General features: G+C 38.1%; 1 protein-coding gene across 13 annotated transcripts in view; it reads right to left on the reverse strand.

Annotated features, from left to right (window-relative positions):
• Positions 1-27,104, reverse strand: part of MAP7D2 (MAP7 domain containing 2) — a 104,734-nt gene that overhangs the window by 20,894 nt on the left and 56,736 nt on the right. For all 13 annotated transcript variants that reach the window (XM_087726428.1, XM_087726430.1, XM_087726426.1 and 10 more), the window contains 4 exons: positions 25,659-25,777; positions 22,043-22,278; positions 9,058-9,181; positions 8,619-8,823 (listed from right to left, as the gene is read on the reverse strand). In XM_087726428.1, coding sequence (XP_087582554.1) covers positions 8,619-8,823; positions 9,058-9,181; positions 22,043-22,278; positions 25,659-25,777 — 684 coding nt within the window. The remainder of the gene's footprint in view (positions 1-8,618; positions 8,824-9,057; positions 9,182-22,042; positions 22,279-25,658; positions 25,778-27,104) is intronic.

Raw genomic sequence — 27,104 nt, forward strand, 5'->3', positions numbered from 1 at the left:
GTCATGGTACCAAGTGCTCCAATGACAATAGGTTACATGTTTCATCCCTAATCACGTAGTTTCGATGGCCAGGTCATGATATTTCATGTTTTTTTCCAATTTTTTTTCTTCGACTCTGGCATCTCCTGGTACAGTGATATCAATAAATTGTATGTTTTGGTTTTCAACAATGGAGAGATCTGTGTTGCAAATGATAATCTGTCTATATTCGAAAGTCTCAGAAGATCTTCACCTTCTCCTTTTGGACAATTTTTTTTCATTTTATGTTCTCATGACTTTCTGGATACAGGTAAGTCCTATTCTTTACATAATGACTAGTAGATTAATTTAGCAACTCGGTCTAGCTTTGTAATCAGTTTTTATGATTTTGCTGCCCTCATGTATTAAATGTAAAAAAGCTTCAACTTTGTTGCTGCAAAGCGGCAGTTTGGATTGTCAGTGGATTTTTTTGTATCTTTGCTTTCATGGCCTTAGTTTGTAGTGCTTGTTCTTGAGCAGCCAGTATTAAATCTTCTGTTTCTTTCTTGATGGTTCCCATCTTAAGCAATGCCCATGTCAAGTTGTTATCACATTTTCCTTTAATGTTTTTCAAGTGCTGTCTATGCAAATCTGTCATCCAACTGTTTTTTTCTTATATTCTGCCTTTGTTTCTGTTGTTTTTATAATGTTCTCCATATTCCCAGTCTGCAGCAATTTTTCTGCATTTTGATTCACACAGTCATTCAAACTTCATTTTTCTTCTTCTACAGTTTGATGGATTTGCAACAGCTCTCTGCCCCCTATTCTTCTTGGCAGGTACAACCTGTCAATGTCACTTCATGGATGTAAAGTGTGGTACATATTCAAAAGTTTACGTGTTTTCTGGTCCAGGTTTTCCAGTTCAATCAAAGCCCAGTTGATGATTCCAGCTGGGTAGCATATCACTGGAACTGCCCATGTATTAATGGCTTTAATTATGTTTCCAGCATTCAGCTTTGATTTTAATATTTTTTGGACTCTCCTGATATATTTCTTTTGCGTTGATTCTTTGACTTTTCCATTTAAGATGTTATCTGCTTCCAATATGCCTAGGTATTTATAACCATCATCCTTTGCTAATGCTTTCATTTCCCAATTCTAGTCCTTCTATTTTTTCCATTTTTTTTCGTGCATGGATGATATAGCAGATTTTTCAAGTCCAAAGTTCATTCTGATGTCACTGCTGAACTGTGTTGAGTATTGATTCGAGTTCAGTGGTGCTTTTTGCATACATTTTAAGTCATCCATGTATAGTAGATGGTTTATCTTGCCATGTTGGCTTGAGATTTGGTGTCCCAGTTTTGTGTTTTGTAGGATTATTGTCAATGGAATAAATGTGATGTTGAACAGTAGTGGCGAAAGTGAGTCCCCTTGGAAGATTCCTCATCTGATGTTGACTTCACCAATGTTCTCCGCATTTGCTGTTAGAACTGTTTACCATTTTTGGTATAAAAAATGTACAGATATTTTTGCTGATTCCAAAGTTTTCCAAACAGGCATTAATCCAGCTGTGGAGTAATGAGTCAAATGCATTCTTGTAATCAATCTGTGCTATGTTTCAATTTGTTTTCTTTTGTTTTGCATTTTTAGTACCATTTTGTTAATAAGCAGCTGATCTTTTGTTCCTTTTGATTTTTATAATTTCCTTTTTGTTCTACCAGATACAAACTGTTTTCCATCAGATGACTGAATAATGAATTTGCCAGTATTCTTGTAAAAAGTTTGAACGTTGTTGGCAGACAAGTAATTGGGTGGCAGTTGCTTGGTTCTGTGCTCTTTTCTGGATTTTTCATTATCAAGTATGTTCGACCAGCTGTTAACCATTTTTTGCTTGTTGCATTCTGAAGCATTTCATCAAATTGAGTGGCCATGTGGTGATGGAGGCTGGTCAGATGTTTTAGCCAGTATCCATGCAGTTCGTCCAGGCCAGGTGCACTCCAGTTCCTGACCTTCTTTACTTGTTTTGCAAACATATCAGTTCTTATTACAATATTCTCCATTTTATTTTGTGTTGCTTGTTTTTGAATATCTTTGATACAGGAGGCAGTTTTATTGTGTTCCACTGGGTTTTCTCACAGTTCTTTCCAAAAGTTCAAAGTTTTTTCTTTAAATGGGTGTGAACACTGGTTTGGACTCGATTTCATCAAGTAAGTGGTAGAAGGTGTGTTGGTTTCTTCTGAACTGGACATTTTCATGATATTGTTTTATTCATCCTTTCTATCTTTTGATTTTCTTTGCTGTTGCTATTACATGCTGTTTTAGTTCTTCCATGATTTCTGTTAATTTTTTTCTCCAGGTTGTCTTTTTTGTATAAACTATTTTTCAGCTTTTCATTCTTTAATTTTTCTTCTTTCAAGTACCATATTTATTGCACTGTAAAATGCACCCCCCTCAAAAGTGGGTAGAAATGTCTGTGCATCTTATAGATCGAATATTTGGTGGGTTACTAATTCCGCCACCTATCACTGCTGCCGCCATTTACTGCCATATTTTTTGCACTATAAGATGCACCAGACATAGGATGCACATTAGCTTTAGAGGAGGAAAACAAAGGGGGGGATCTGCCACTGCCTCTCAGCGTTCATCCAGTATTCATCTGGCTAGTGTCTTTGCAGTAAACAGCAAACAGCCTGGTCCGCTTCAGCACATTATTGCAGGCCCAATACATGGCTCCAACTTCCGATCAGCTGCTTGGCAGTGAAGGCTCCAGTGTTCCCTGGCGACGGCAGCAGTTCAGCTCAGTAGACCAGTGATGGGCACAACGGTGCGGAGTCCTGATGAGTCACGTGCTGGGGCTACGATAATGTGCTGAAGCTGACTAGGCTGTTTGCTGTTTACTGCAAAGACGCTAGCCAGCTGAATACCAGCTGGACACTGGGAGGTAGAGGGACATTTTTTCCCTTGTTTTCCTCCTCTAAAACTAATGTGTGTCTTATGGGACGAGGTGTCTTATGATGTGAAAAATAGGGTATTTCAAATTGCTGACATCTCCTCATACTTCTATTTTCAAGTCGAATTTTCTACTTCCTCAGTGATTTTCAGCAGTGAGCTCAATTCAGCATTTGTTTTTCCAAATAGTTTTAAATCATCCATGTAGAGCAAATGGGAAATTTCCAACCCTTTTTTTTAGCTAATTCATAGCCACAAGTTTGTCTTGTTCAAAATGCTTGTTAGGTGTGCAGTGGTGGGATTCCTAATCTTTTTCTACTGGTTTTATGAGAGAGCACTTTGTGCACACATGCAGCTCTCAAAGACCACCCTCTGTGTCAGGGCCAGTAAGCTGAACTGTTTTTCAGCTTAGCTGAAGCACGGCAATCCGCTCTGTCCCGCAAATCAGCTGAGGTGAAAAAACAAGAGAATATAGGACAGGGAACAATGGGAGTGGGAGGGCGGGGCCAACCAGAGGTGGTATTTACCAGTTCTCCGAACTACTCAAAATTTCCACTACCAGTTCACCCAAACCAGTCCAAATTGGCTGAATACCATCTCTGTAGGTGTGCCATCAAAAGTACAAAAGCCAGAGGTAACAGTGAGTCACCTTGGAAGATTTCTAGTTTGATTTTAACTTCACAAAGTTTTTCTCCACAGTCCATCAAGTTTGCCACAGCTTCATGGAAGTCTTTGGGAATTTCTGTATGTTGCTACTAATTCCAAAAATGTCTAAGCATCTTGTTCCTCATCCACTTCTCTGATTTCCTTCCATTTCTCCACTACTTGTTGCTCCACTTCTAAATTATATCTATTATCAGTTATATTTGAGCCTTGATCTTGCACTGCTGTTTACAATCTCTTGTAATTCTGTATTAGTGAAGAGCTTGTGCTTCAAAATAACACACCTCAGCTCCATAAGTCTTTGTTCATTGATTTCCATATCCAGATGATTCTCTTTCCAAATCTTGAACATGTGCTTTTGAAATCCATGTTTTGTTGGCTCAGATTTTCCATAATTAAATAATTTTCTTCCGTTGTCCATTTTTCATTTTTTTTCCATTTGTCTTTCAGTCATGTGTCAATTCCATGCCATGGATGCCTAGCAGAGGGAGCTGACGCTATGACATATTTTTTACTGAACACCCAGAAGCCATAGTATTCAATTCAAAACTTATTGAGCCAGGTGACATTTGATCCAGCATAGAATTCACTTGATGTGTTTTAACAATAGTTAAATGGGTTTAGTCTGGCTCTTCTACATAGCACACAAGTCCCCCCCTCCCACACAAGATAAAGCTCCTTGGTGGGATGAGGATGATGCTACAATGATTTATTATTGTTGTTGTTATTGTTATTATTATTATAGATTTAAATCTTCAATTCAATTTATAGTCTGATATTGGTAAAAAACTTAACAGTTCAAGTTCTAACCAAGGACCGAAGACTTACTAAGGTAATGAGGACCCGGATTGTTGTTGGGGGCAATATGCTGACTCTGTAAACCGCTTAGAGAGGGCTGAAAGCCCTATGAAGCGGTATATAAGTCTAACTGCTATTGCTATTGCTAATGTCTGAGTATATAGGCTAGGGGTGTCAACCTCGATTTCACTGAGGGCTGCATCAGGATTGTGTTTGACCTCAGAGGACCAGGAAGGGGCATGGCTGAGAACGTGGCCAGGGTGGGTATGACAGCACTCTGCCTCCTGCAGCATTCTGCCAGCCAAAATGGGGCACGGGGGTTAATTACAAAATGTGGGCTTTGCTTTGTGACATCTAGATCCAGCAAGCAAGGGGTGTGAACTGCACAGAAAATACACTTTTGTTTGGTTATGAAGAAATATCCCCAAAGTCACATGTAGACTAAATGTAAACTGACTTTTAGCTATATACCTCCCCAGCAAACAGCAAATTTTGAAGCTCCAGGTAAAGAGGATTCATTTTAGGATGAGTAACCATAGTTTGCATGTTGGAGGTAATTAAAGGGAAATTCTGTATTTTAAAGAACATTTGAGGGAGAGGTGCAAAATAGCCCTTCTCTGCCTGAGGCTGTAGAGACCTAGCACCAATCAAAACACTTTTTGTGAAGCAACTGATCACTACTGACAGAGTAAACCACTAGTATATGAAAATAAGAGCAAACTCCACTCCCTTCTAGTACTGATGATGTTACCTAGTTTGGTAATGAAATTTCTGCAAGAAAATCATCAAGCTCAGAGAGCACCAAAGACCTCACAGTTCAACCCCGAGCTACAAATATTCTCTTCTATCAATAAATACTTTTTGGTTAAAAGGACTGAGAACCTGCCTTATATGAGATGGTTCCCAGTGGATCTCATTCTAAATTTTGATATCATATCTGTAAATAAGGAATATAGAATTATAATGACTGAGTCTTTTATCCTTCATACATAAAAAAACAAATCTAAGGGATAAACAAATAAAAAAACAGATTTGAAAAAAGAAAAGGCTCAGGAAAGAAAAAGAGTGAAAGTGTAAGAAAGAAAAAGGAAAAGAAGGAAAACTGAAAAAGAATGACTTCCAACTTTCTTTGGTACAGATATAAGTAAAAATATATTAAACTCTTACTGTAAGATTAACATTTGTCTACATTATTTCCATAATCCCATATCTAATCATTAAAGCCCCAGATCAACTTTTAATTTCAGTTTCTCACAAAAAGTCCAGGAATGGTTCATATCGCTTTAATCACTATATGTTAAGGAAGCTACAACTGATTTAGTTAATTGCACCAACTCTAAATAAAACAGGAATGGAAAATATTAAGCTCTAGTCTAGACTCATGGTTCTCACCTTTGGCAGTTTTAACGTGCATGGACTTCAATTCCCAGAATTCCCCAGGCAGCATGAAGTTCACCCATCTTAAACTTGCCAAGACTGAGAAGCGCTGATCTACAGATAGGGAATTTTCCATTCCTCTTTTACTGGTTCTTACTTATTTATGAGCAATGATAATACAAAATCCTCACTCCAGTCCACCCCAGAGAAATCATAATGCAAAATCCTCACTCTCACCCCACCCCAGAGCAATAAAAATGCAAAATCCTCACTCCCACCCCATCTGGAGTAACCACAATTCCCTCACTAACATGCTTTCCACATTCTCCAGCATGCAGGGCAACAAAAGAAGACCATGGGATTACCAGTTTAAAAAAAAAGTGCAACCAGACCTTCCAACTTCTCAGGAAGAACAGATCTCATGAAATTAGAAGGGCTGATTGAACTTTTTTTGTAAGTGGTAGTCACATGGGCTTCTTTTGTTGCCCTGCATGTCAGAGAACGGAGCTGGAAATCAGGTTAGTGAGGGAATTGTGGTTGCTGCAGGATTTTGCAGGAGGCTGTCCAGGCCAAAAACAGCTGCAGGGAGTGGGGTACGGGTGCTCCCCGTGCCCCATTTTTGTTAGCAGAGGCATCACGGGCCGCTCCTTTGCTATTTCCAGCCCAGCCCCGCAGGCCAGATCTAAGCACATTGTGGACCAAATGCAGCGCATGAGCCTTGACACCCTGATATAGCAAGTTCTGAGTAAGGTGGGTTTTTTTTTCAAAGTCAGACTATTCAAGTCTGGTAAATTCAAAATTTCCATGTATCTAAGTAACCCTTTGGCTATTGCTCCAAGAACTCCTATTACTATTGTTTATTTATTATTATCTATTAATTTTAAAAATATTGATCATTGCACAGTCAGCCAGATGTTCTGATTGAGTTTGCCATTTTTGTGTACCTATCGCATCCTTACTAAAGACCTGGAATAGGCAGATTTGGATGTTTGATGGTGTTACAGACATCATTAGAGGATGGAAGCTGTTCCAAGTAAAGCTGCCTTCTGCAATTGACTGATGGCAAATTTGTCAATGCCAGTTGTGTTCAAGTGGTGCTCCAGTTGTTTTGCACCCAAGGCACCTATTACTATTGGTACTACCCTTGCTTGCATTTGCCACAGTCATTCTATTTCTACTTGTAGGGCTTTGTATTTTGTTATCTTCTCAAATTCTCTCTCTTCTATTCTGCTGTCTCTAGACAGTCACATCCACTATCCAGACTTTTTTGTCTTTCTTAATGACAATTGTTAAAAATCATTATTATTGTTGTTACTGTTATTATTATTATCCTGTGCTAAGCATATTGGGCTACAAGCAAAGTGCACAATTTTCAGTCAGCAACTACAGCCTCTGCATCCTTCCATTTAAGGCTGATGTTTTTAAAGTTGGTTTTTCAGATCTTCCTGAAATGTTTGGTGCCAGGTTTTTTGTTGTTAATCAGACTTCCTCTTTTTCTCCATCTGGTGGTATCCAATTGATTGCAGTCTTTACTGGACATTGCTCACAAATGGGGAGCATGTGTCTTATCAAAATGCATTCTGTGTTCTATCACTATCTCAGAGAGACTTGGGAATTACCTCCTCAAAATCCCACTGCATTCCTCAAGGTGGTGAGGGAGTGAACTACATGGGATGAAATAATATCCCATGTAGGAAAATTGCAGGGACAAGGGTATCAGGCTTGCAACCCAATGTCATGAAAATTCTTGCAACAAAAACTATAAGTGAAATCCTGACTCAACACATTCAGTTCCAAGTTTAATTTGAATGTGTTTTTCTGAAAGAGTTCTAGAATTTGATTCAAATTCTCTGCTAGCATTATGTGCATACCTTTGTGAGCACTGATAAAAGCATCTGTGAAAATAATGTTTTCCCATTACCTGCATGGCAATTACTACATATAGGGAATATACGTATCTGTGCCATTAGTTTTCCCCAAAATATAGCACAATGGAAAGCAGAGATTCTTCTATGGCTTAACCTGAAGAAGCCACAGAGGGAAAAGGTGTTCTTTGAAGTATAAACTGTAGTCTTTGCCTACTGATTCAATAGGATCCAGTACAGGAGTGGGTTCTGTCACTACTGCTGGTTTGCTCATGGGCATGCCATGTGCGCTTCGCATGCATGTGTGCACTCAATGTGCGCTGTGTGCGCATGCGCAGTACAATAAAAATTGTTCTGTGCATGCAAAAAACAAGATGGCAGGGCCTATGGCACCACCTGGAAAACCAGTTCGGGGGTTTGGCAGGCCTGGGATGCTGCCGGTTCAAGCGACCTAGGCCACCCAACCACTACCGGTTCAGCCGAACCGGTCCGAACTGGTAGGAACCCACCACTGATCCAATAGGATTAAAACGTTTAACCATAAGGTTTGATCTGTCAAAGCAGTTTGAAAAGACAGATATTTGAACTGTATCCAGGCATGGACATTTTGATAGCATTAAAAGAACTTGCTATTTAAAGAGGAATGCAAATAATATCAAAGGATCAGTGTTTTCTGTATAACTTGTCATATATTCCATTCTGTAACATTCAGAGTCTGCAATACACCACATAGTTTGATTCAAACTACAATACAATATTTACTTAGTACTACAGCATTAAGATATTACAAATACGATACGTAAAAATTTGTTATGGATCATATACCTAAGGATAAGATATATGCAGTATTTATAGAAGCAAAGGAAAATTAAAAGAAATTATAGATTCTTAGTCTGGATTCATTATATTTTTCAACATCTTAATTTCTGAATATTCAATTCATTATATAAAATGTTGCACCTTGTAAATAAAGAAAAATACATGCTCTGAACCATCAGATCACCACACCTGTATCTCAAGCATAGCTTGCAATTTCTTTTCTTGCTTTTCTCTCAGTTTGCATTCTTCTTCAGCTCTTTTTCTTATTTCATCTTCTGCTTTTCTTTTTGTTAATTCCTCTTCCAATTTCCTTTCCTCTTCTCTTTTATGATCCTTATTTTCCAATAGAGTCCTCTCTTCCTCTGCTTTTCTTTTCAGCTCTTCTTTTTCTAGCCTTCAAAACACCACAATATATTGTTGGGAGTACATTTATGTTCTTTTCTATTAAATATTTATATCATTAAAAACCGGCTCCAAATAACAAGATAATAGAATTTGAAGAGGATAAAGAGAAGTGTTGCATATTTCTAATTAAATAGGTGATGCACATACTCTTAACTTGCACATGTCAGCCCCATAACTAAGAGCTTATAGTTATTATAGTTATTATACCTTATAGTTATTATACCTTTCAAGATTTTGCCTTTCTTGCATTTCCTTTTCTTGTTCTTTCTGAAGTCGAGCCTGACGTCTCTTCTCTGCTAGAATTCTAGTTGCTTCTTCCGCATCAGTAGTCCCTGCTACATGTTTCCCTAAAAAATGTTCTTGAATTGAATATTAGTCTGTAGACAGGAAACAAGTTATGTGCAGTAGAAAGGCACACAATATTACTCTGATGGCTGAATTTTATAGTCAATGAAACTACAGAAATGTGTGTTATAATATTTATAAATACATATTCTTGATTTTAATTAATGTTAATCCCTTCGATGCTATCTTCATAGTTTACCTTCCTTAACAGGATTCTGTGAATAATTTCTAAGGGATACAATACAAAATCATTGTTGATGGTAAAGTTTAAATTAACACCCTCTCCCCCAAATATTAGTGACAGAACTAATCATGTAAAATAATAGTCAGCTGAACTAACGTATAACAAAGAATTGTTTTAGAAGCAAAAGTAAAAGGGGGCGGAGCTGATATTGCGGCAACATGATGCATCTCCATGGGGCTCCGTGGAATTGTGCCAAATTTGACTTGCTAGGAGGTTCCAAGGGACCCAAATCATCCTGGAGGAGTGATGAAGACAGAGAGGACACTCGTCAATCACAAGGAGACTGCAAACTCCTTGTTTGATTTGGAGGAAGCTCTCAATCCAGCAGGAAGAAAAAGATTGCCATTGCATGCCTTACCAGAGCTGTGACAGCCTAACAAGCAATAGCAATAGCAGTAGACTTATATACCGCTTCATAGGGCTTTCAGCCCTCTCTAAGCGGTTTACAGAGAGTCAGCATATTGCCCCCAACAATCTGGGTCCTCATTTTACCCACCTCGGAAGGATGGAAGGCTGAGTCAACCCTGAGCCGGTGAGATTTGAACCGCTGAACTGCTGATCTAGCAGTAGCCTGCAGTGCTGCATTTAACCACTGTGCCACCTCGCGGGGCAAGCATAGAATCTGAGGAACAGTGTGATCTATCTGAATGAGATTTTTCCAACTCCTGTTGTGGAACTTGCCTTTTAAAGTAACCCCGGGGTAAAGTGGGACCCAAAGAAGAGGAGGTGGAAATGTTTGTTTTCCACCCAAAAATAGCGGCGAGAAAACCTGACATAACTAAAAATGAACAATGGATGCAGATAATAGAAGAGAAATCAGAACAAACAGAGAAGAGTAATTATGTTAGAGATGGATAAAGCTGAATACTTTTTGAGGTTCCAGAACATTTAGGACGAAAAAAGGGAAAATGTTGCAGAGATAATGACAGAATTGTTGGTGATGCCTCAAAGTTCTACCATACAGGCTCATAAATCATCAGAAGAAAAATTCAAAAAGGAAGGAAAAATAAAATAGTTCCTTGTTGTTTTCCAGCTTCTATTTATTTTATCTGTTTATATACTTACTGGGATGTACAAATCAAGAGATACTTGCTGGGATGTATGAAATATTTAGAGTATATACAAGATATGCGTCAAGAAATAAACTTCCTGGAACTATCTTCCAAATAAACATATGAGATTTACTAAGAAGGCATTAAGAACAGAGATACTTCAAAGAGCAAAATATAACCTATTGAACTACAAAGAAAAAGAAATAATAGTTCTGAAACAGATCCCCGAAAAAATAAAATACACGAGAAAACAATACCAATTTCTGACAAGACAATTAATTAAGCATGAAGTAGATTTTAGAGGGCTGGTACCTGAGGGAACACTAGTGACATGGATGAATCAAAGGCATAGATTGGATACTATAGAGAAAGCAGAGCAATTTTATGATGAGCAATTTGGATCAGTGACGTGCAGTCAGGTGAGGCTGTGCTTCACCTTTCATCATGAAAAGAAAAAAAATGTAAAAGGAAAAAATAAATTAAATGCTTGTATTTATCTACTGATCTGTACCATAAAGTTATTTTCCATTTAACGTCACCAGTTTTACATTATTTGGTATTAAAATTGCAGAATTTTCACATTTACCATTCATCTAGTCAGGCGAGAGCTTGTGGTGAGGCTGCAGCGAGGCTGGAGGGAAGGACCCTGGCTCCCTTGTGCTCTGCCTCCCCAAGTGTAGTTTGATTGCAGGCGGAGCCACGTTGCCTTTTCAAACCTGTAATCAGTGAAGATGGGCTGGATTTTTACATAGTGGATCCTTCTCGTGCTGGGGGAAAGTGTGTGTGCTACAGCATGGCTGTTTGCCTGGCTTCCTGCTTCCTCCTGTGGTCTCCTCAATGCTCGCTGGTGCTCTCCCTCCCCAAGTGGCCTCCATCCATTTCTCTCTCTCACACACACAGCTGGATAAAACTATATAAAAATCCAGCCCAGATTCACTAATTACAAGTTTGAAAAGGCAACATGGCTCCGTCTGCAATTAAACTACACTTGAGAAAGGAGAGCACAAGCAAGCACTGAGGATACCACAGGAGGAGGCAGGAAGCCAAGCAAAGAGCCAAGTTATAGCACACACACTTTCCCCCAGCCTCTTTCTTTTGGAAGGTTCGGATCGGCTTCCCTCTGGATTCTCTGCCTCTCCTCTCACCGTAGCCTGCCAGTAGGAGGTGAGTGGGTGAGCTTTATTGCATTCCAGGCATTTCCACACAGACAGCAGGCTGCATTTGCAATGGGGGAGGTGTTTGAGGAAGGCAGTGGGGGTATGGGGGGGATGGCAGAGGAGCTGCTTTCAAGCCATTGGAAAAGATATCCAATCCAAGTTGGATTGGATATCTTTTCCAATGACTTGAAAGCAGTATGTGGTGTGTGTGTGTGTGTGTGTGTTTGAGAGAGAGAGGGGGGGAAGGGGGTAGGAGAAATAGTCTAATCCAACTTCTGTGTGTGTATGTTTGAGAGAGTGGGGAGGGAGGGAGAGAGGGAGGAAGGAGGGGAAGGGAGAAGAAAAAGAAAAAGAAAGAAGGAAACTTCTTTTGCAAAGGAGAAAGACAAATGCTGTCACTTTAAATTGGAACTGAGCATGCCTGGCTGTGGAATTCTGGGAGTTGAAGTCCACAAGTCTTAATAATTTTAAATTGAAAAGGTGCAGGAAAGAACAAATTGGTTATATGGTTATATGTTATATGGTTTTATGTTTTTGAAGTTTTGGGGTTTGTGCAATATAAGGATTATGTTTCTAAAAGGCTTGTGAATGGAGCCAAACGTTCTCTAAGGTCATTATCTCATTATCTCTATCTGGCAGGCATGTGGAATGTGCCTCAGGTAGGTTTCTTTGTTAGCAGAAAGAAAGAAAAACAGCACAACAATTTAGGGCTAGAAGGCTACTAGGAGGTCATCTAGTCCAACACCCTGCTGCAGCAGGAAACCTTACATTGTATGGATTATTTTGGTGCCTCTAACTGAGAGGAAAATTGCCAGAAAGGATAAATAGTTTACTAGGACAAGGCGGCCATGCAGAGGAAAGCAGAGATAGTCCTTGACTTATGACTACGATTGAGCCCAAAATTTTGGTTGCTAAGCAAGAGTGTTGTTAAGTGGGCTTCACCACATTTTACCCAATCCATGACATCTCCTGGTGAGTGACATCAAGTTGGCCACTCCCACCCGGTCACATGACTGCCAAGCCACTCCCACAAAACAGGCCACACCTACAGAATAGATTCTAAAAAAATTTGAAACCCACCACTGCGTCAGTGCCTCACCAGCCATAAACCTCACAGCATGTCACCGATTTGGATCATAAAAGGAAAAAGAAAGAGAGGAAATAGATGACGAAACAAGAAGGAGCATCAGGAGGATGCAACACACAACAAAAAGAAGATGAAACAGAATTAAAGGAAAGAGCAGAACGAGAAAGTGCAAAGATAAAAGAACAGAGAGAAATAAGAGCAACTAGAATAACAAGACCTATCTACAAATGAAACTATGGAAGATGAAATCAAACTGCTGTCAATCAATATAAATAGACTGAATTCTCCTATAAAAAGGAAAAGGACTTTTTAACAAATTCGGAAAGCTAAAAATAGATCTTATTTGTCTCCAAGAGGTCCATATCAAAAAACAACATAATAAATTATTGGAATATCCTAAAATTGGAATATTATACTCCTCATTAGCACAGCAAAAGAAAAGAGGTGTGGCCCTATATCAGTGATGGTGAACACTTTTTGGCTCGCGTGCCAAAAGCGGGGGGAGTACGGGGGGTCATGCACGGGCATGCCGCACCCATGCTATGTGCACGATCCCAGCATGCATGCCCGCACGACCGGCACTCCCCCCTGTTTTTGGCATGCTTTCTTTGCCCTCTCCAGACTCTAAAGACTTTGTAGGAACATGGGGAGGGTGAAACCAGCCTCCCCTGCACCCACCTGGAGGCCCTCCGGAGCCTTCAGGAGGCTTCCCTGAAGGTTCCAGAGGGCAAAAAACAACCTTAAGAGCAAACTGGAAGTGATTTCCGGTTTGCCCATAGGGTCGTTTTTTGCCCTCCAAAGCCTGCAGGGAAGCCTCCTGAATAGCAATAGCAGTTAGACTTATATACCGCTTCATAGGGCTTTCAGCCCTCTCTAAGCGGTTTACAGAGTCAGCATATTGCCCCCAACAACAATCTGGGTCCTCATTCTACCCACCTCGGAAGGATGGAAGGCTGAGTCAACCCTGAGCCGGTGAGATTTGAACAGCCGGACTGCAGAACTGTAGTCAGCTGAAGTAGCCTGCAGTGCTGCATTTAACCACTGCACCACCTCGGCTCTGAAGGCTCCGGAGGGATAAAACTGGCTCTATGAGGAAATTGATTTGCCCATAGGGCCAGTTTTTTGTGCTGCGGAGGCTTCAAGGATGCTTCCGGAGGATGAAAAATGGCCTCAAAAGAAGGCCAAAGTCAGCTGGCCAGAACGCACTGGCCAGCTGACATGGCAATGCATCATGTGCCCTGACAAATGGGTCTGCATGCCACCTGTGGCACGCATACCATAGGTTCGCAATCACGGCCCTATATATTAAAGAAACAATAAAAGCAAGACAAATTTTTGCAGATGAAGAGGGGAGAATCTTGATGGTGAAGGTAACAATGAACTATAAGCAAATACTTTTGGTAGCAATATATGCACCAAATAATAAACAAGAAATTTTTTATGAAAAATTACACAAGAAAATTATAGGATTGGAATATGAAAATATTTGTGTGATAGAAGATTTTAACGCAATTGTAGACACAGAATTTGATTGTAACAGCAGTAAAGCAAGTAAAAAAAACTAGAAATATGCTTCTAAAAACTTTCTTTAAAATGGCAGAAGAAATAGGTATCCAAGATGTATGGAAAGAGAAAAATCCTAAAATAAATCAATACACATTTTATTCAAATAGACATATGTCTTGGTCAAGAATAGATATGATATGGATGTCACCAGAGTTAAGGTCAAATGTGCACGAAATACAAATAGAAGCAAGCACTTGGGCAGATCATAATCCAATTGCAGTTAAATGGAAAGGACAAAAGAGAAAATGGAGATGGACATTGAAACCAATCAATATTAAAAGATAAGGAATTTATACGAAGTATGGAAAAAGAAATGGACTTTTTTTTACAAAGAGAATAGGAAGGAAGAAACCTCATTACAAAATGTATGGCACACTGCTAAGGCATATATTCGTGGAATAGCTATAACATATACAGGGGAAAAAACAAGAAAAAGAAACAAAATCTAAAGACGTTAGTAGAAGAACAAAAGAGAGTGGAATTAGAATTATAGAAAGAACCAAGCGAAAAGACTTGGTTCAAATGGAACTAATAAAACGTAAAATGAAACTACTAGATAAAGAAGAATTGGCACAAAAAAGTCACAAATGCTAAACAGAATTTCTTTGAAAATGCGAATAAATCAAGAAGATGGTTGGCATATAAATTGAAAACAGAAAAAGAGAAGAAACTGATACATAGATTGGTAAATGAGAAAGGAACTTTACATTTCCAAAATGAGGACAAAATAATAATAATAATAATAATAATAATAATAATAATAATAATAATAATAATAATAATAATTGACAAACACAGTCTGAAATCATTGACAAACACAGTCCGAGTATTCAGCACCGATATTTCAATGCAGTTTGGCATGGAAAAATGCGCCACTGTATCCATAAAAAGGGGCAAAATCACTGCATGTGAGGTAATTGAAATGCCCAATGGCCAATTAATTAAATGCAAAGAAAATGAAGCCTACAAATACTTAGGCATTCTGCAGTTGGATAATATCAAGCATGGAGAAGTAAAAACTATTGTCAGGCGAGAATACACCAACAGAGTTAGGAAAATTTTAAAATCTAAATTGAATGGTGGAAATACAATCAAGGCCATAAATACCTGGGCAATACCAGTTATAAGATACACAGCTGGTATAGTTAACTGGACACAAGCTGATTTGGACCTTTTGGACCGAAAAACCAGGAAACTAATGACAATGCACTACAATTTACATCCACGTGGTGATACTGATAGACTATATCTGCCCCGAAAATCAGGTGGCAGAGGATTATTACAAGTGAAGCAAACAGTTGAAGAAGAAAAACATGCACTGGCTGATTATTTAAAAGAAAGTCAAGAACATCTATTAATCGAAGTAAAGAACAAAAATCTACTGAAGGCCCAACAGACGAAACAAGAATACAGAAAAGATGTGATAAAATCAAGAATGGAGAGTTGGCAGAACAAAGCATTGCATGGCCAATTTCTGGAAAAAATAAAAGATAAAGTGGACAATGAACAAACTTGGTTATGGTTAACAACAGGTACATTAAAGAAAGAAACAGAGTCACTAATCCTGGCTGCACAAGAACAAGCTATCCGCACAAATGCCATTAAGGCCAAAATCGAAAAATCCTCTGATGATGCCAAATGCAGACTTTGCAAAGAAGCTGATGAAACTGTTGATCACATACTCAGCTGCTGTAAAAAAATCGCGCAGACTGAATAAATTGCGGCACAATTCAGTAGCACAAATGATCCATTCAAATTTGTGCAAAAATTATAATATTAAAAAAGCAACAAACTGGTGGGAACATCAGCCTGAAAAAGTCACCGAAAATCAGATGGTCAAGATCTTGTGGGATTTCCGTATACAAACCAACAAAATACTGGCACATAATACACCAGACATCACACTGGTTGAGAAAAATAAGGTCACAATCATAGACATCGCAATACCAGGTGATAGCAGGGTCGCCGAGAAGGAACATGAAAAAATCGCAAGATAACAGGACTTAAAAATTGAAATTCAACGACTATGGCACAAACCAGCAGTGATAATTCCAGTGGTAATTGGCACACTGGGTGCTATACTGAAAGCACTGGAATTACATTTAAAACAGTTAAAAATTGACAAAATCACCATCAGTCAAATGCAAAAAGCCGCACTGCTTGGATCTGCACGCATATTACGAAAATACGTTACGACGTCCTAGGCCCCTGGGTGGGGCCCGACTAGTAACCAATGCCAAATCCGGCGAAACAACTGGCCGCTGTGATACAATTGTATAATAATAATAATAATAACTCCGCCGTTGCCGGTCCCAAGCCTGGATGAGAAAGGAGGAGGGTTGGGGTCAGGTTGGCATCTGGTCCCGTAAAAAAAAAATACCCGCCAACCCATACAATATGGTGAAAAAAACAAATAAGAATTCCATACCGCATCGGTTGTCGCGCGGGTTAACAAGGGCCGTGGCGGATGTTGGGGTCCCTGGACATCCGTCGATAAGTGGGCTACAAGTGGACCAGCCAACAAAACGACAAAAATATAGTGCAGATGAAAACCGTGCCATAATGGCTTGTTACTACAACTCAGAGCCAGAAAAAAGAGGTTATTTAAAGCGAATGTATGAATTATGGAAACAACAATATCCAGATTCAAATGTTAGTGAACAACGACTAGCAGATCAAAGGCGATTTATTATACGGAATAAAGTGTTTAGTGAAGTTGAACATGAGGAAATTCAGGCAAATTGCAAAACCCAAAAAACAATATCACAAGCGGAAATAACTGATATTCAAGACACAACTAAAGACATTATAGTAGAACTCCCAGAAGAAGCTCTTGGGGAGGAAATAACATCACCACCACTAGAACCAGTTATCACTGAACCAACTGATGAACTAACTCAAAAACAAAAATAATTGAAGGATAAGATCATGGAGCATTTTCTGCTTAATGAGGAAAGGCAACGTTTACCATCACTAAAAACTGTGCCTAAGAAAATTTTGGCCCCTATCATGAAAATGGTTAATGCAGTGTTTTCAACAATTGAACCGGGATCCATCTTGGAAACAAACCAATTAATATACAGTGCAGCTGTAATAGTCACTAATGAACTAGGCATTAAAATTAAAGTACCTAGTCACACAACAGAAAAAGCATCAAAGCCAAAGTGGAAAATCCGTTTAGAACAAAAAATCAAAAAATTAAAGGCAGATGCTAGTAACTTAAAGAACATGCATGAGCAACGGCTTAAAAACAACAAAATCATAGATCGGCTAATCAGAAGATATAGATTGGATACAAGAAACATCAATGAAGCTGTAGAGATCGTAAAACAGCAGATAACAGCAACAGCTAGAAAAATTGAAAGATATGAGGCACAAATCATCCAATATAAACAAAATCAGCAATTTCGATCAGACCAACGGCGTTTTTATCAAAGTCTTAATGTGAATGGTGACACCAAAAGTGAAAAACCAGAAAAACAGGCCACAGTTGAATTCTGGAAAGAATTGTGAGAAAATGCAAAGGACTACAACAAGGAAGCAAAGTGGATACATGACTTTGAGAAAAGCATTGGCAACAAACAAATGCAGGTATTAGAAATAACAACTGAGATGGTCAAAAATCGAGTTAAAAAGGTAAAGAATTGGACATCACCTGGAAAGGACCAATTACATGGTTTCTGGCTCAAATATCTGACCAGTTTACATGCAATATTGGCCAGGCAACTGAATGAAATTTTACAAAAGGGCCAAATTGATGAATGGTTGACAACTGGAAAAACATACTTGATTCAGAAAGATGCAACTAAAGGAACAACACCTGAAAACTACAGACCAATAACATGCTTGCCAACAACCTTCAAATTACTCACAGGCATTATTGCAGATAACATGATGGATTATTTGGAAACAAACAGCATCTTGCCAGTAGAGCAAAAAGGCAACAAAAGAAGGAGCAGGGGCACAAAAGATCAGCTTCTAATTGATAAAATGATATTAGAAAATTGTAAGAACAGAAAAACGAACTTGAATATGGTCTGGATTGATTACAAAAAGGCATTTGACTCACTGCCACATAGTTGGATCATAAAATGCTTAGAAACAACTGGCATTAGCAAAAATATTACATCCTTTACTGAAAAGGCAATGAAACAATGGAGAACTGAGTTGGCAGTAGGGAATGAGATCTACGGAATGGTTAATATCAAGCGAGGAATTTTCCAGGGTGATTCACTTTCACCTCTTCTCTTCATCATCGCAATGATCCCACTATCAGTAATCTTAAAAAAAATGAAATTAGGCTACCAAACAGCCAAAGAAGCTGAAAAACTTTCGCATTTACTATATATGGATGATTTGAAACTCTATGGAAAGTCAGAAATAGAAATCCAATCATTGACAAACACAGTCCGAGTATTCAGCACCGATATTTCAATGCAGTTTGGCATGGAAAAATGCGCCACTGTATCCATAAAAAGGGGCAAAATCACTGCATGTGAGGGAATTGAAATGCCCAATGGCCAATTAATTAAATGCAAAGAAAATGAAGCCTACAAATACTTAGGCATTCTGCAGTTGGATAACATCAAGCATGGAGAAGTAAAAACTATTGTCAGGCGAGAGTACACCAACAGAGTTAGGAAAATTTTGAAATCTAAATTGAATGGTGGAAATACAATCAAGGCCATAAATACCTGGGCAATATCAGTTATAAGATACACAGCTGGTATAGTTAACTGGACACAAGCTGATTTGGACCTTTTGGACCCAAAAACCAGGAAACTAATGACAATGCACTACAGTTTACATCCACGTGGTGATACTGATAGACTATATCTGCCCCGAAAATCAGGTGGCAGAGGATTATTACAAGTGAAGCAAACAGTTGAAGAAGAAAAACATGCACTGGCTGATTATTTAAAAGAAAGTCAAGAACATCTATTAATCGAAGTAAAGAACAAAAATCTACTGAAGGCCCAACAGACGAAACAAGAATACAGAAAAGATGTGATAAAATCAAGAATGGAGAGTTGGCAGAACAAAGCACTGCATGGCCAATTTCTGGAAAAAATAAAAGATAAAGTGGACAGTGAACAAACTTGGTTATGGTTAACAACAGGTACATTAAAGAAAGAAACAGAGTCACTAATCCTGGCTGCGCAAGAACAAGCTATCCGCACAAATGCCATTAAGGCCAAAATCGAAAAATCCTCTGATAATGCCAAATGCAGACTTTGCAAAGAAGCTGTTGAAACTGTTGATCACGACTTCCTGGGTGGAGCCTGCTGATGGTGGCAGCTTAAAATTAGCTGCCTCCGAATTCCTGGCTACGTACCTGTTTAGATGATCATCCATCTGACGTCTTAACAGGTTTTCTTATCCTTCAGGCAAGAAGGGAAGAAGAAATAGTTTTGCTGGCAAATGCTCTTCGATTTTTGCAGCTTTTGTGCCTGCAGAGAGACGGGGGCTAGCCCAAAGCAGAACGGCGTCCGTGCTGGGAACTTCAAACTGCCTTGTGCGGTACAAAGTAGGTCTCCCCCACTCAGTTCAAAGTTTTGATTGATTTGATCTTATCACGAGCTGAATCCGTTTGCGTGGACATTAATTGTTTATCAAGATTTTAGCTTCTTTTTTTTCTCCTCTGAAAATCTATTTACTTAGAGGCTTTTAAAATGGCGCTGAGCAGGCTGGATTCTCCGGTAATAATGATTACTTTTTGTTAAATGCTACAAGAACTATAAAATTTCAAAGGAGCGTCCTTATCACTTGTTTTACAATCGGCCAACAGAAGCTTTCTAATTAGTTTCATTTTTACAAGACTTTCACTCTCTCATTAATCTTGCTTATCTGGAATTTAAATGGTGATGAATCTGCTGAACTGTCTTGTTACAATGCTTACTCACTGAAAGTTTTGCCGAGCCTCAAATTTCAAAGTAAAGGGAGAAATTCAGCGTCTTTACTTAAAGCTGCATAGTCAGACAGCAGAGTTTTATTAATTGCAGGAAGATAAATTTTAAAATGGCTTCAAAACCAAATCCTAACTTGAAACCATCGCCCTCTATTCCCAGGGGCACATCCCCAGTGCCTGGCACAAGGTTGCAGCCTATGCTCCCTACGCCCCCTGCTGGGGATTTGTTAACGAAAGAATTCTTCTTGAGTGAACTAAGCGTGGCTCTTAATGCACAGACAATTAAAATGGAAGATAAACTTAGAGATCTTAGAGAGGAGAGAAAAGAGGAGAGAAAAGAGGAGAGAAAAGAGGAGAGAAAAGAGGAGAGAAAAGAGGAAATAAAAGAAATAAGAGAGGAAATTAAAGATGAAATAAAAGGACTTAAACAGGAGTTGTATGAGAAAATTGATGCCAGGGTTGTTAAAATTAAAGATGAAATGCTGAGACTTGTAACTGTATTGACAGAACATGTTTCTGGAATTGAAGATAGTCTAGAGGATCTTAATGAGGCCAATACCAACTTGACATTGAAAACAGAGGTGGTGGAACAAAAAGTGGAAAATGCTGAAAAAGAAATTATTATGATACAGTATAGACAAATGGAGTTCGCATTAAGAGTAAGGGGGCTGCGTGAGGAGAAACAGGAGAACCTGAAACAGATCCTATTAGAAGCCTTTGACCGCCTGGTGGGAAGACCAGGGACCAATCTCGACTGGCAAATCGACAAAGTTTATCGCGTTAACTCTTGGGTGGCAAAGCAGAAGCAGCTTCCTCGAGACATCGTTATATACTTCACTACAAGAGAGCTTAGAAATATGGTACTACAAGAGTCTTATAACACTAAGCTTCAAATTGGCGGTCAAGACCTGATTGTTTTGAAAGAGATACCACCTCAAATGTTAAGAGCCAGGAGAGACTACACTTTTTTGGTCGAAGAACTCAGAAATCGTCAGATACAGTATAGATGGGACGCACCATTTGGCATTATATTTACATTTGATAGGCAAAGATATCGCCTCAACTCTGTATGGAAAGCCCGAGATTTTTATTATAATATCTTGAAGGCTGGATATCCTGCATCATCTGGACCTGGAGAAAGACCACAAGAAGGACAGGATAGACAGCAAACTACACAACCACCAGATAAGATGGAGCATCTCTCTCTTCTAGAAGCGCAAGGTGGGAAGGTAACAGCATTCCGTGCATCTTTGGTGTTTAGTCATGCTGGCCACATGACCACGGAGATGTCTTCGGACAGTGTTGCTCTTCGGCTTTGAAACGGAGATGAGCACCGCCCCCTAGAGTCGGGAACGACTAGCACATTGTGCGCGGGGAGTCTTTACCTTATATTTGATTTTACATGTACTAACTGCAGCTAGAATAGTATTTGCATAAGTGGAAAAGTGAAGAGATCCCAATAGACAAAAAAGTGATTAATTTTTTTTTAGAATGTGCAGAAATGGATAGGCCAACACTTATAATTAGGAAAAGAAAGAAACTGAATATTTTTTGACTTGGAACTTATTTCAATGGTTAGTTAACAAAAACATGAGCTAGAAACAGGAAAGTATATGGAAGGATCAGTGATAAGGTATGTTAAATTGGTTAAACAAATATTGTTATTATTATTAATAATACTATTATAACTGATACTAATGCAATGAATACTGTTGTAAACACTTTGATTATCGTTTACTATAATGATTTGTACCCAGACAACACACTGTTCAATTGAAATTGGATTTTTTGTATATCATAAAATAAAAACATTAAAAAAAGAAGGAAGTGCAAATAAATGAGAATCTACCTTCAGTGTTCTCAATTTTTCCTATAGAAGATTTTTCGGCTCTAGACTGATTTACAACTTCAACTGGTGATGCTTTTGTTCTTTGACTAATATTCTCCCGCTGGCTGTCTTTAACTTTTGCTGTTCTTTTTTTAGGACTTTCTTGGTTCAAGTTTGAAGTTGTACGATTTTTCATAGGAGAAGCTGGATATGTTTTATTAGTTTTGGGAGACTGTGGATAAGTCTTTGAGACTGACCTAAAATATAGATTTCAAATAATTCAGTTATGCCTTATAAAACAAAATCAAACCAATAGTAATTAATCATAACCTTGGCTATTTTTTTAGTGTTTTATCTCAGGTTATGAATGAAATATTAAGCTAAAAAATAACACAAGGGAAGATAGAATTGAATTGGTTTTGTATTTTTTTTTACAAAAAGACAATATAGAATAGATGCTGTCAATTTATATAAAATGGAATGAAAAATAATTAACTTAAGAACAGATAGCGCTTAGCAGCAATAGCACCTACACTTATATGCCACATTATAGTGCTTTATAGCCCTCTCTAAGTGGTTTATAGAGTCAGCATATTGCCCCCAACAATCTGAGTCCTCATTTTATCCACCTCAGAAGGATGGAAGGCTGAGTCAACCTTGAGCCTGGTGAGATTTGAACTGCCAAATAGCAGTCAGCTGGCAGTCAGCAGAAGTAGCCTCTAACCACTGCGCCACTGAGGCTCATAAATAAAACAATATTACTGGTACAATGTCATAAAACAATTTTGCTATACCATTACCATCATTAACAAAAGCAATAATCTAAAGATATAATGATTGAATTTGTGAGAGATATACAATTTTGGGGTTTATATCCATATAGTTATAAAATTTCTTTAAATGTAATTTGTGGGGGGATGCAGTCTGATAATTAGATATTTCAGATGAAAACATTGCTGAATATATTGAAAGTCCTGGACATCTAACTTTAACTCAAAACAGGTTTGATAAGTTGCAACCATTTAAATCCAAAATGAGCCACAAGATAAATTCTTGGATTACTCTTGTAAACTAGTTTTAGAAGTGTATTAGTATTTTTCTATTAATATATATAAAACAAGACTCAGCTCCAATACTAAATAAATACATACAAACACACCCATTCCTATTTATTATCTATCATTTATTGATAGCAGAGTTGGAAGAGACCGTGTGTTGGAGCATTTACAACTTCTGGAGGCAAATTGTTCCATTGATTAATTGTTCTGTCAGGAAATTTCTCCTTAATTCTAAATTGCTTCTCTCCTTGATTAGTTTTTACCCATTGCTTCTTGTCCTACCCTCAGGTGCTTTGGAGAATAGCTTGACTCCCTCTTCTTTGTGACAGCCCTGAGATATTAGAACACTGCTATCATGTCACCCCTAGACCGTCTAGGCATACCCAGTTCCAGCAACCGTTCTTTATATGCTTTAGCCTCCAGTCCCCTAATCATCTTTGTTGCTCTTCTCTGCACTCTTTCTAGAGCAATGGTTCCCAACCTTTTTTTGGCCATGCCTCACCTAAACATCTCTAAAATCCTGATGCCCCCCCCATATAATTCTTAATTTACTCAAACAGTGAACTCTACTCACGCAGAGGAAGCATAAATGTAACTTGTTTAAACAAGGTTCAAATTGCCCCATTAAAAATCAAATTGCCCCCCTGTGGGGCATGGGCCCCATGTTGGGAACCACTATTCTAGAGTCTCAACATCTTTTTTACACTGTAGTGACTAAAATTGGATGGTTGCCATGAAAGAAAGACATATAACATAGCTTTTATAAATGTCTGTATGTATGTATGTATATGTGGAAACAGAGAGAAGAGAAAGAGGATAAAATATAAATATGTGGGGATGAAGCAAACTGTTTAAAATTTATTCAAAACATCTCTTATCAAAGCTATTTATGCATGTAGTAGCACTCCTAGATATTTATGTATCAATCTGTTTATATAGTTTTTTAAAGAGTATATTAAAGGAAAAAATAGTGGGGGGTTCTAAAGAATTTCACAGCTAATTCATACAATCTTGGTACTGAATAAGTAATTTTCTAACTGAAGCACCATGGTCAGCTCTGCAAGTCAGTTCTGAAACTAATTCCAAGTTATATCTGTGTGGTGCCTATAAATGTCAAAAAACCATGAATTTTTACTCTTTAAGGCTAATTTCACATCTACACATTTATGCTTTGATGTAATCTCTTCAATGTAGTATAGCATAATTATCTTCTTATAATGGGATTAGTTGCAGTAATATAATTATAAGCATAATTAGGGAAGAAACCTGTGCACACAATAACCACTTCAGGAGTTTGGTACAGATCCCAAACACCTAGGTTTGGTCCAAGCAGGCATGTTCTGGCATGTAGAGAATGGGGAAAAGGCAATGTTACCTGTGATAATAGCTAAACAGGAAGGAGGAAAACAGCACAGGAAAATCAGGAGCAAGAGTGAACCACTGCTGGGTCCTTGAATGAAAGAAGCAAATGTCCAACATATCTCTTACTCTTCTCATATTATTTCTACCATTTTCCTTTCTTCACTTTAACCACAACCATGTGTCACTTCTGAATTTAAGTTAAGGACAATACAAGTAAGAATCCTATAGTTAAAAGATGTCATTAATAGAGGTGATTGTCTTCTGTCTATTCAAAGATGCAATTCCACTTTATCTCCATTGTTAATTTCAGTGCTTATATTTCTCTGATGATGATGTATCTTTTTTACTTACCGCACCTTGAAGGAGAGGAAGTCTTAGTTGTTGACAAAATTGACATCTATCTCCTGAGAAATTTAGCTCTAAACCTAACTTCTCTACTCCTTTACACATTGGCACACCTACCTTGTATATTTTGCAGTATACATTCAAACAAAATCACGAGCAAGTTAGCAAGCTGCCACCTCTCTGATGAAATTACATATAAACAGGCTTACTAAGGGAGGAAAGCACACTGAGATGAAAATATTGAGTTACTTTTTTTGTAATATTTTTTTATAATGGGAGCCAATAAGGCTAATGCTGTCCTACAAAATTAGGTTATTGTGCTCACTTAACAGCATGGTCTCAGTCATGAGTATGCATGAGAGCAAGGATACAAGATGATGAGAAAGTAATCAATAATTTCACATTTTGGGAGACAAGGGCAAGATTGAGAGATTGACTAAAGCAATCATGGCCATAAGAAGAAAATAAAAGAAGGCATTATTTTAAATATAATTGCTACAGCCAATGTCATTCTCTAGAAGGAAAATTTGACTTCTATCAGGTGGAATGGTGTGGAAGACCCTTGTTAAGCAAGGTGACTAAATACTTTTGGGAGTCAGGACATTCTCACTGGCAAACTCTAGGTGTTACCTCATCTAATTTGGCTTGCATTTGTAGAGCCAAAACTAGAAATAGAACTTGCATCTGCTTAATACTGCTGCTATTCTCTTAGTATAAATCTATTAAACATAAACTTGGGCAACAAGGATGCAGATCATTTCTGCAGAGATTTTCTTTTTACTCTGCATGATTAAAAACAACACACTAAAATAAAAAAATGCGTACATTTAAGCTTACTTAGAGAACAATGAGAATTTGCAAAACATTCTTACTTTGGAGTTGTGGGTGAAGCTGATTGTTTAGATACAGTTGCTGAAGATTCATATTTTTTTAAAGGAGATCCAAAACCAGATGTGACAGGTGTTGTTGATTGTTTCTTTTTCTTCTCATTCTTAAAAAAGATAATTTGATAATCTGAGAACTACAATTATTCAGTATGTAGATGCAAACAGAAACTTGAGCAACAAGAATGCAGATTATTTCTGCAGAGAAAAATATGTTTTATTCTGCATGATAAAAAACACACTAAAATAAAAACATCTCTTTTGATGATGTATCTTTTTTACTTACCGCACCTTGAAGGAGAGGACATCTTAGTTGTTGACAAAATTGACATCTGTCTCCTGAGAAATTTAGTTCTAAACCTAACTTCTCTACTCCTTTGCCTTTACACATTGGCACACCTACCTTGTATATTTTGCAGTATGCATTCAAACAAAATCTCTTAAACAAGGTTATTTGATGATACTTAAGAAACATGTCTTCTGTTGCAGTTCCTGTCCTGTGGAAGAACATTCTCTCCCAGAAATTCATCTAGCTCTGAGCTTGTTCAAAATATTTCCTTAAAATGTAATTTTTAGTCTCGTCTTGGACTAGGATGGATGTGGATTCTTTGCATGGTACATAGTTTTATTTTAGAGCTTGGTTTTGTGACATTTTATCATGCTTGGTACATTTGCAATAAAGCTCAAAATGGATTCAAATGTGCACTGATATAGAGGATTTTAAAGATCAATATTCAATTGAAACTTCTTCCTGGGAACATGACTAACTGAACACACACCCAGCGAGAGATCTCCAAAGGATTTTTCCCTGGGTGTTCTTCTTCTGCCTTCTAACTGAAGGGACTGGTATCTCATCAGCTTTTATGACCCACCAGGCCAGGGTGTGTTTAAGACCCTGGGAACCCTTCAATGCAGCTGTAAGTCAGCAGATAGTTTCTGGAGTTGAACTCCAAAGTTGTCTGCATGCCAAAAACTGGAAGGGGAGTGGCTTCAATCTGTTTGGGAGTTGAAGGAGCACCTTTTAAATAGACAATAAGTTATGACTTCCTATTCTTAATCACCTACAATGATTATTATTCTATCTTAAATCAACTTAAAAGAGGCTATTTCTAGCAACAGCCTGCTATACCTTTTTGAAGACCTGCACCATTTTAGGGATTTTTTTTTAAAGAACAAAGAAGCTAAGGCAAGCCAAATAAAGAAGTGTGCTGAGAAAAAAAAAGCTGTCAGAGAAAGATAAAGATTGAAGCCATGATTTTAATTTACTATTGTAGCAACTGGTGGCTTGATCTTCTTAGCTGTGGGTGGCTAAAATCTTCTGATTCTGACTAAAAGAGGAAGCCAAGATAGCGGAGCAAAGTATTAGAGATATATTTGAAAGGTCTCTAAATAAAATCCACCAATTTGTTGACCAATTGTTCTCTGATGATAAAA

This window comes from Thamnophis sirtalis, unplaced genomic scaffold, assembly GCF_051295495.1.
Source record: "Thamnophis sirtalis isolate CommonGarterSnake01/CBP01778 unplaced genomic scaffold, rThaSir2_p1.2 scaffold_12, whole genome shotgun sequence".
Lineage (NCBI taxonomy): Eukaryota > Metazoa > Chordata > Lepidosauria > Squamata > Natricidae > Thamnophis > Thamnophis sirtalis.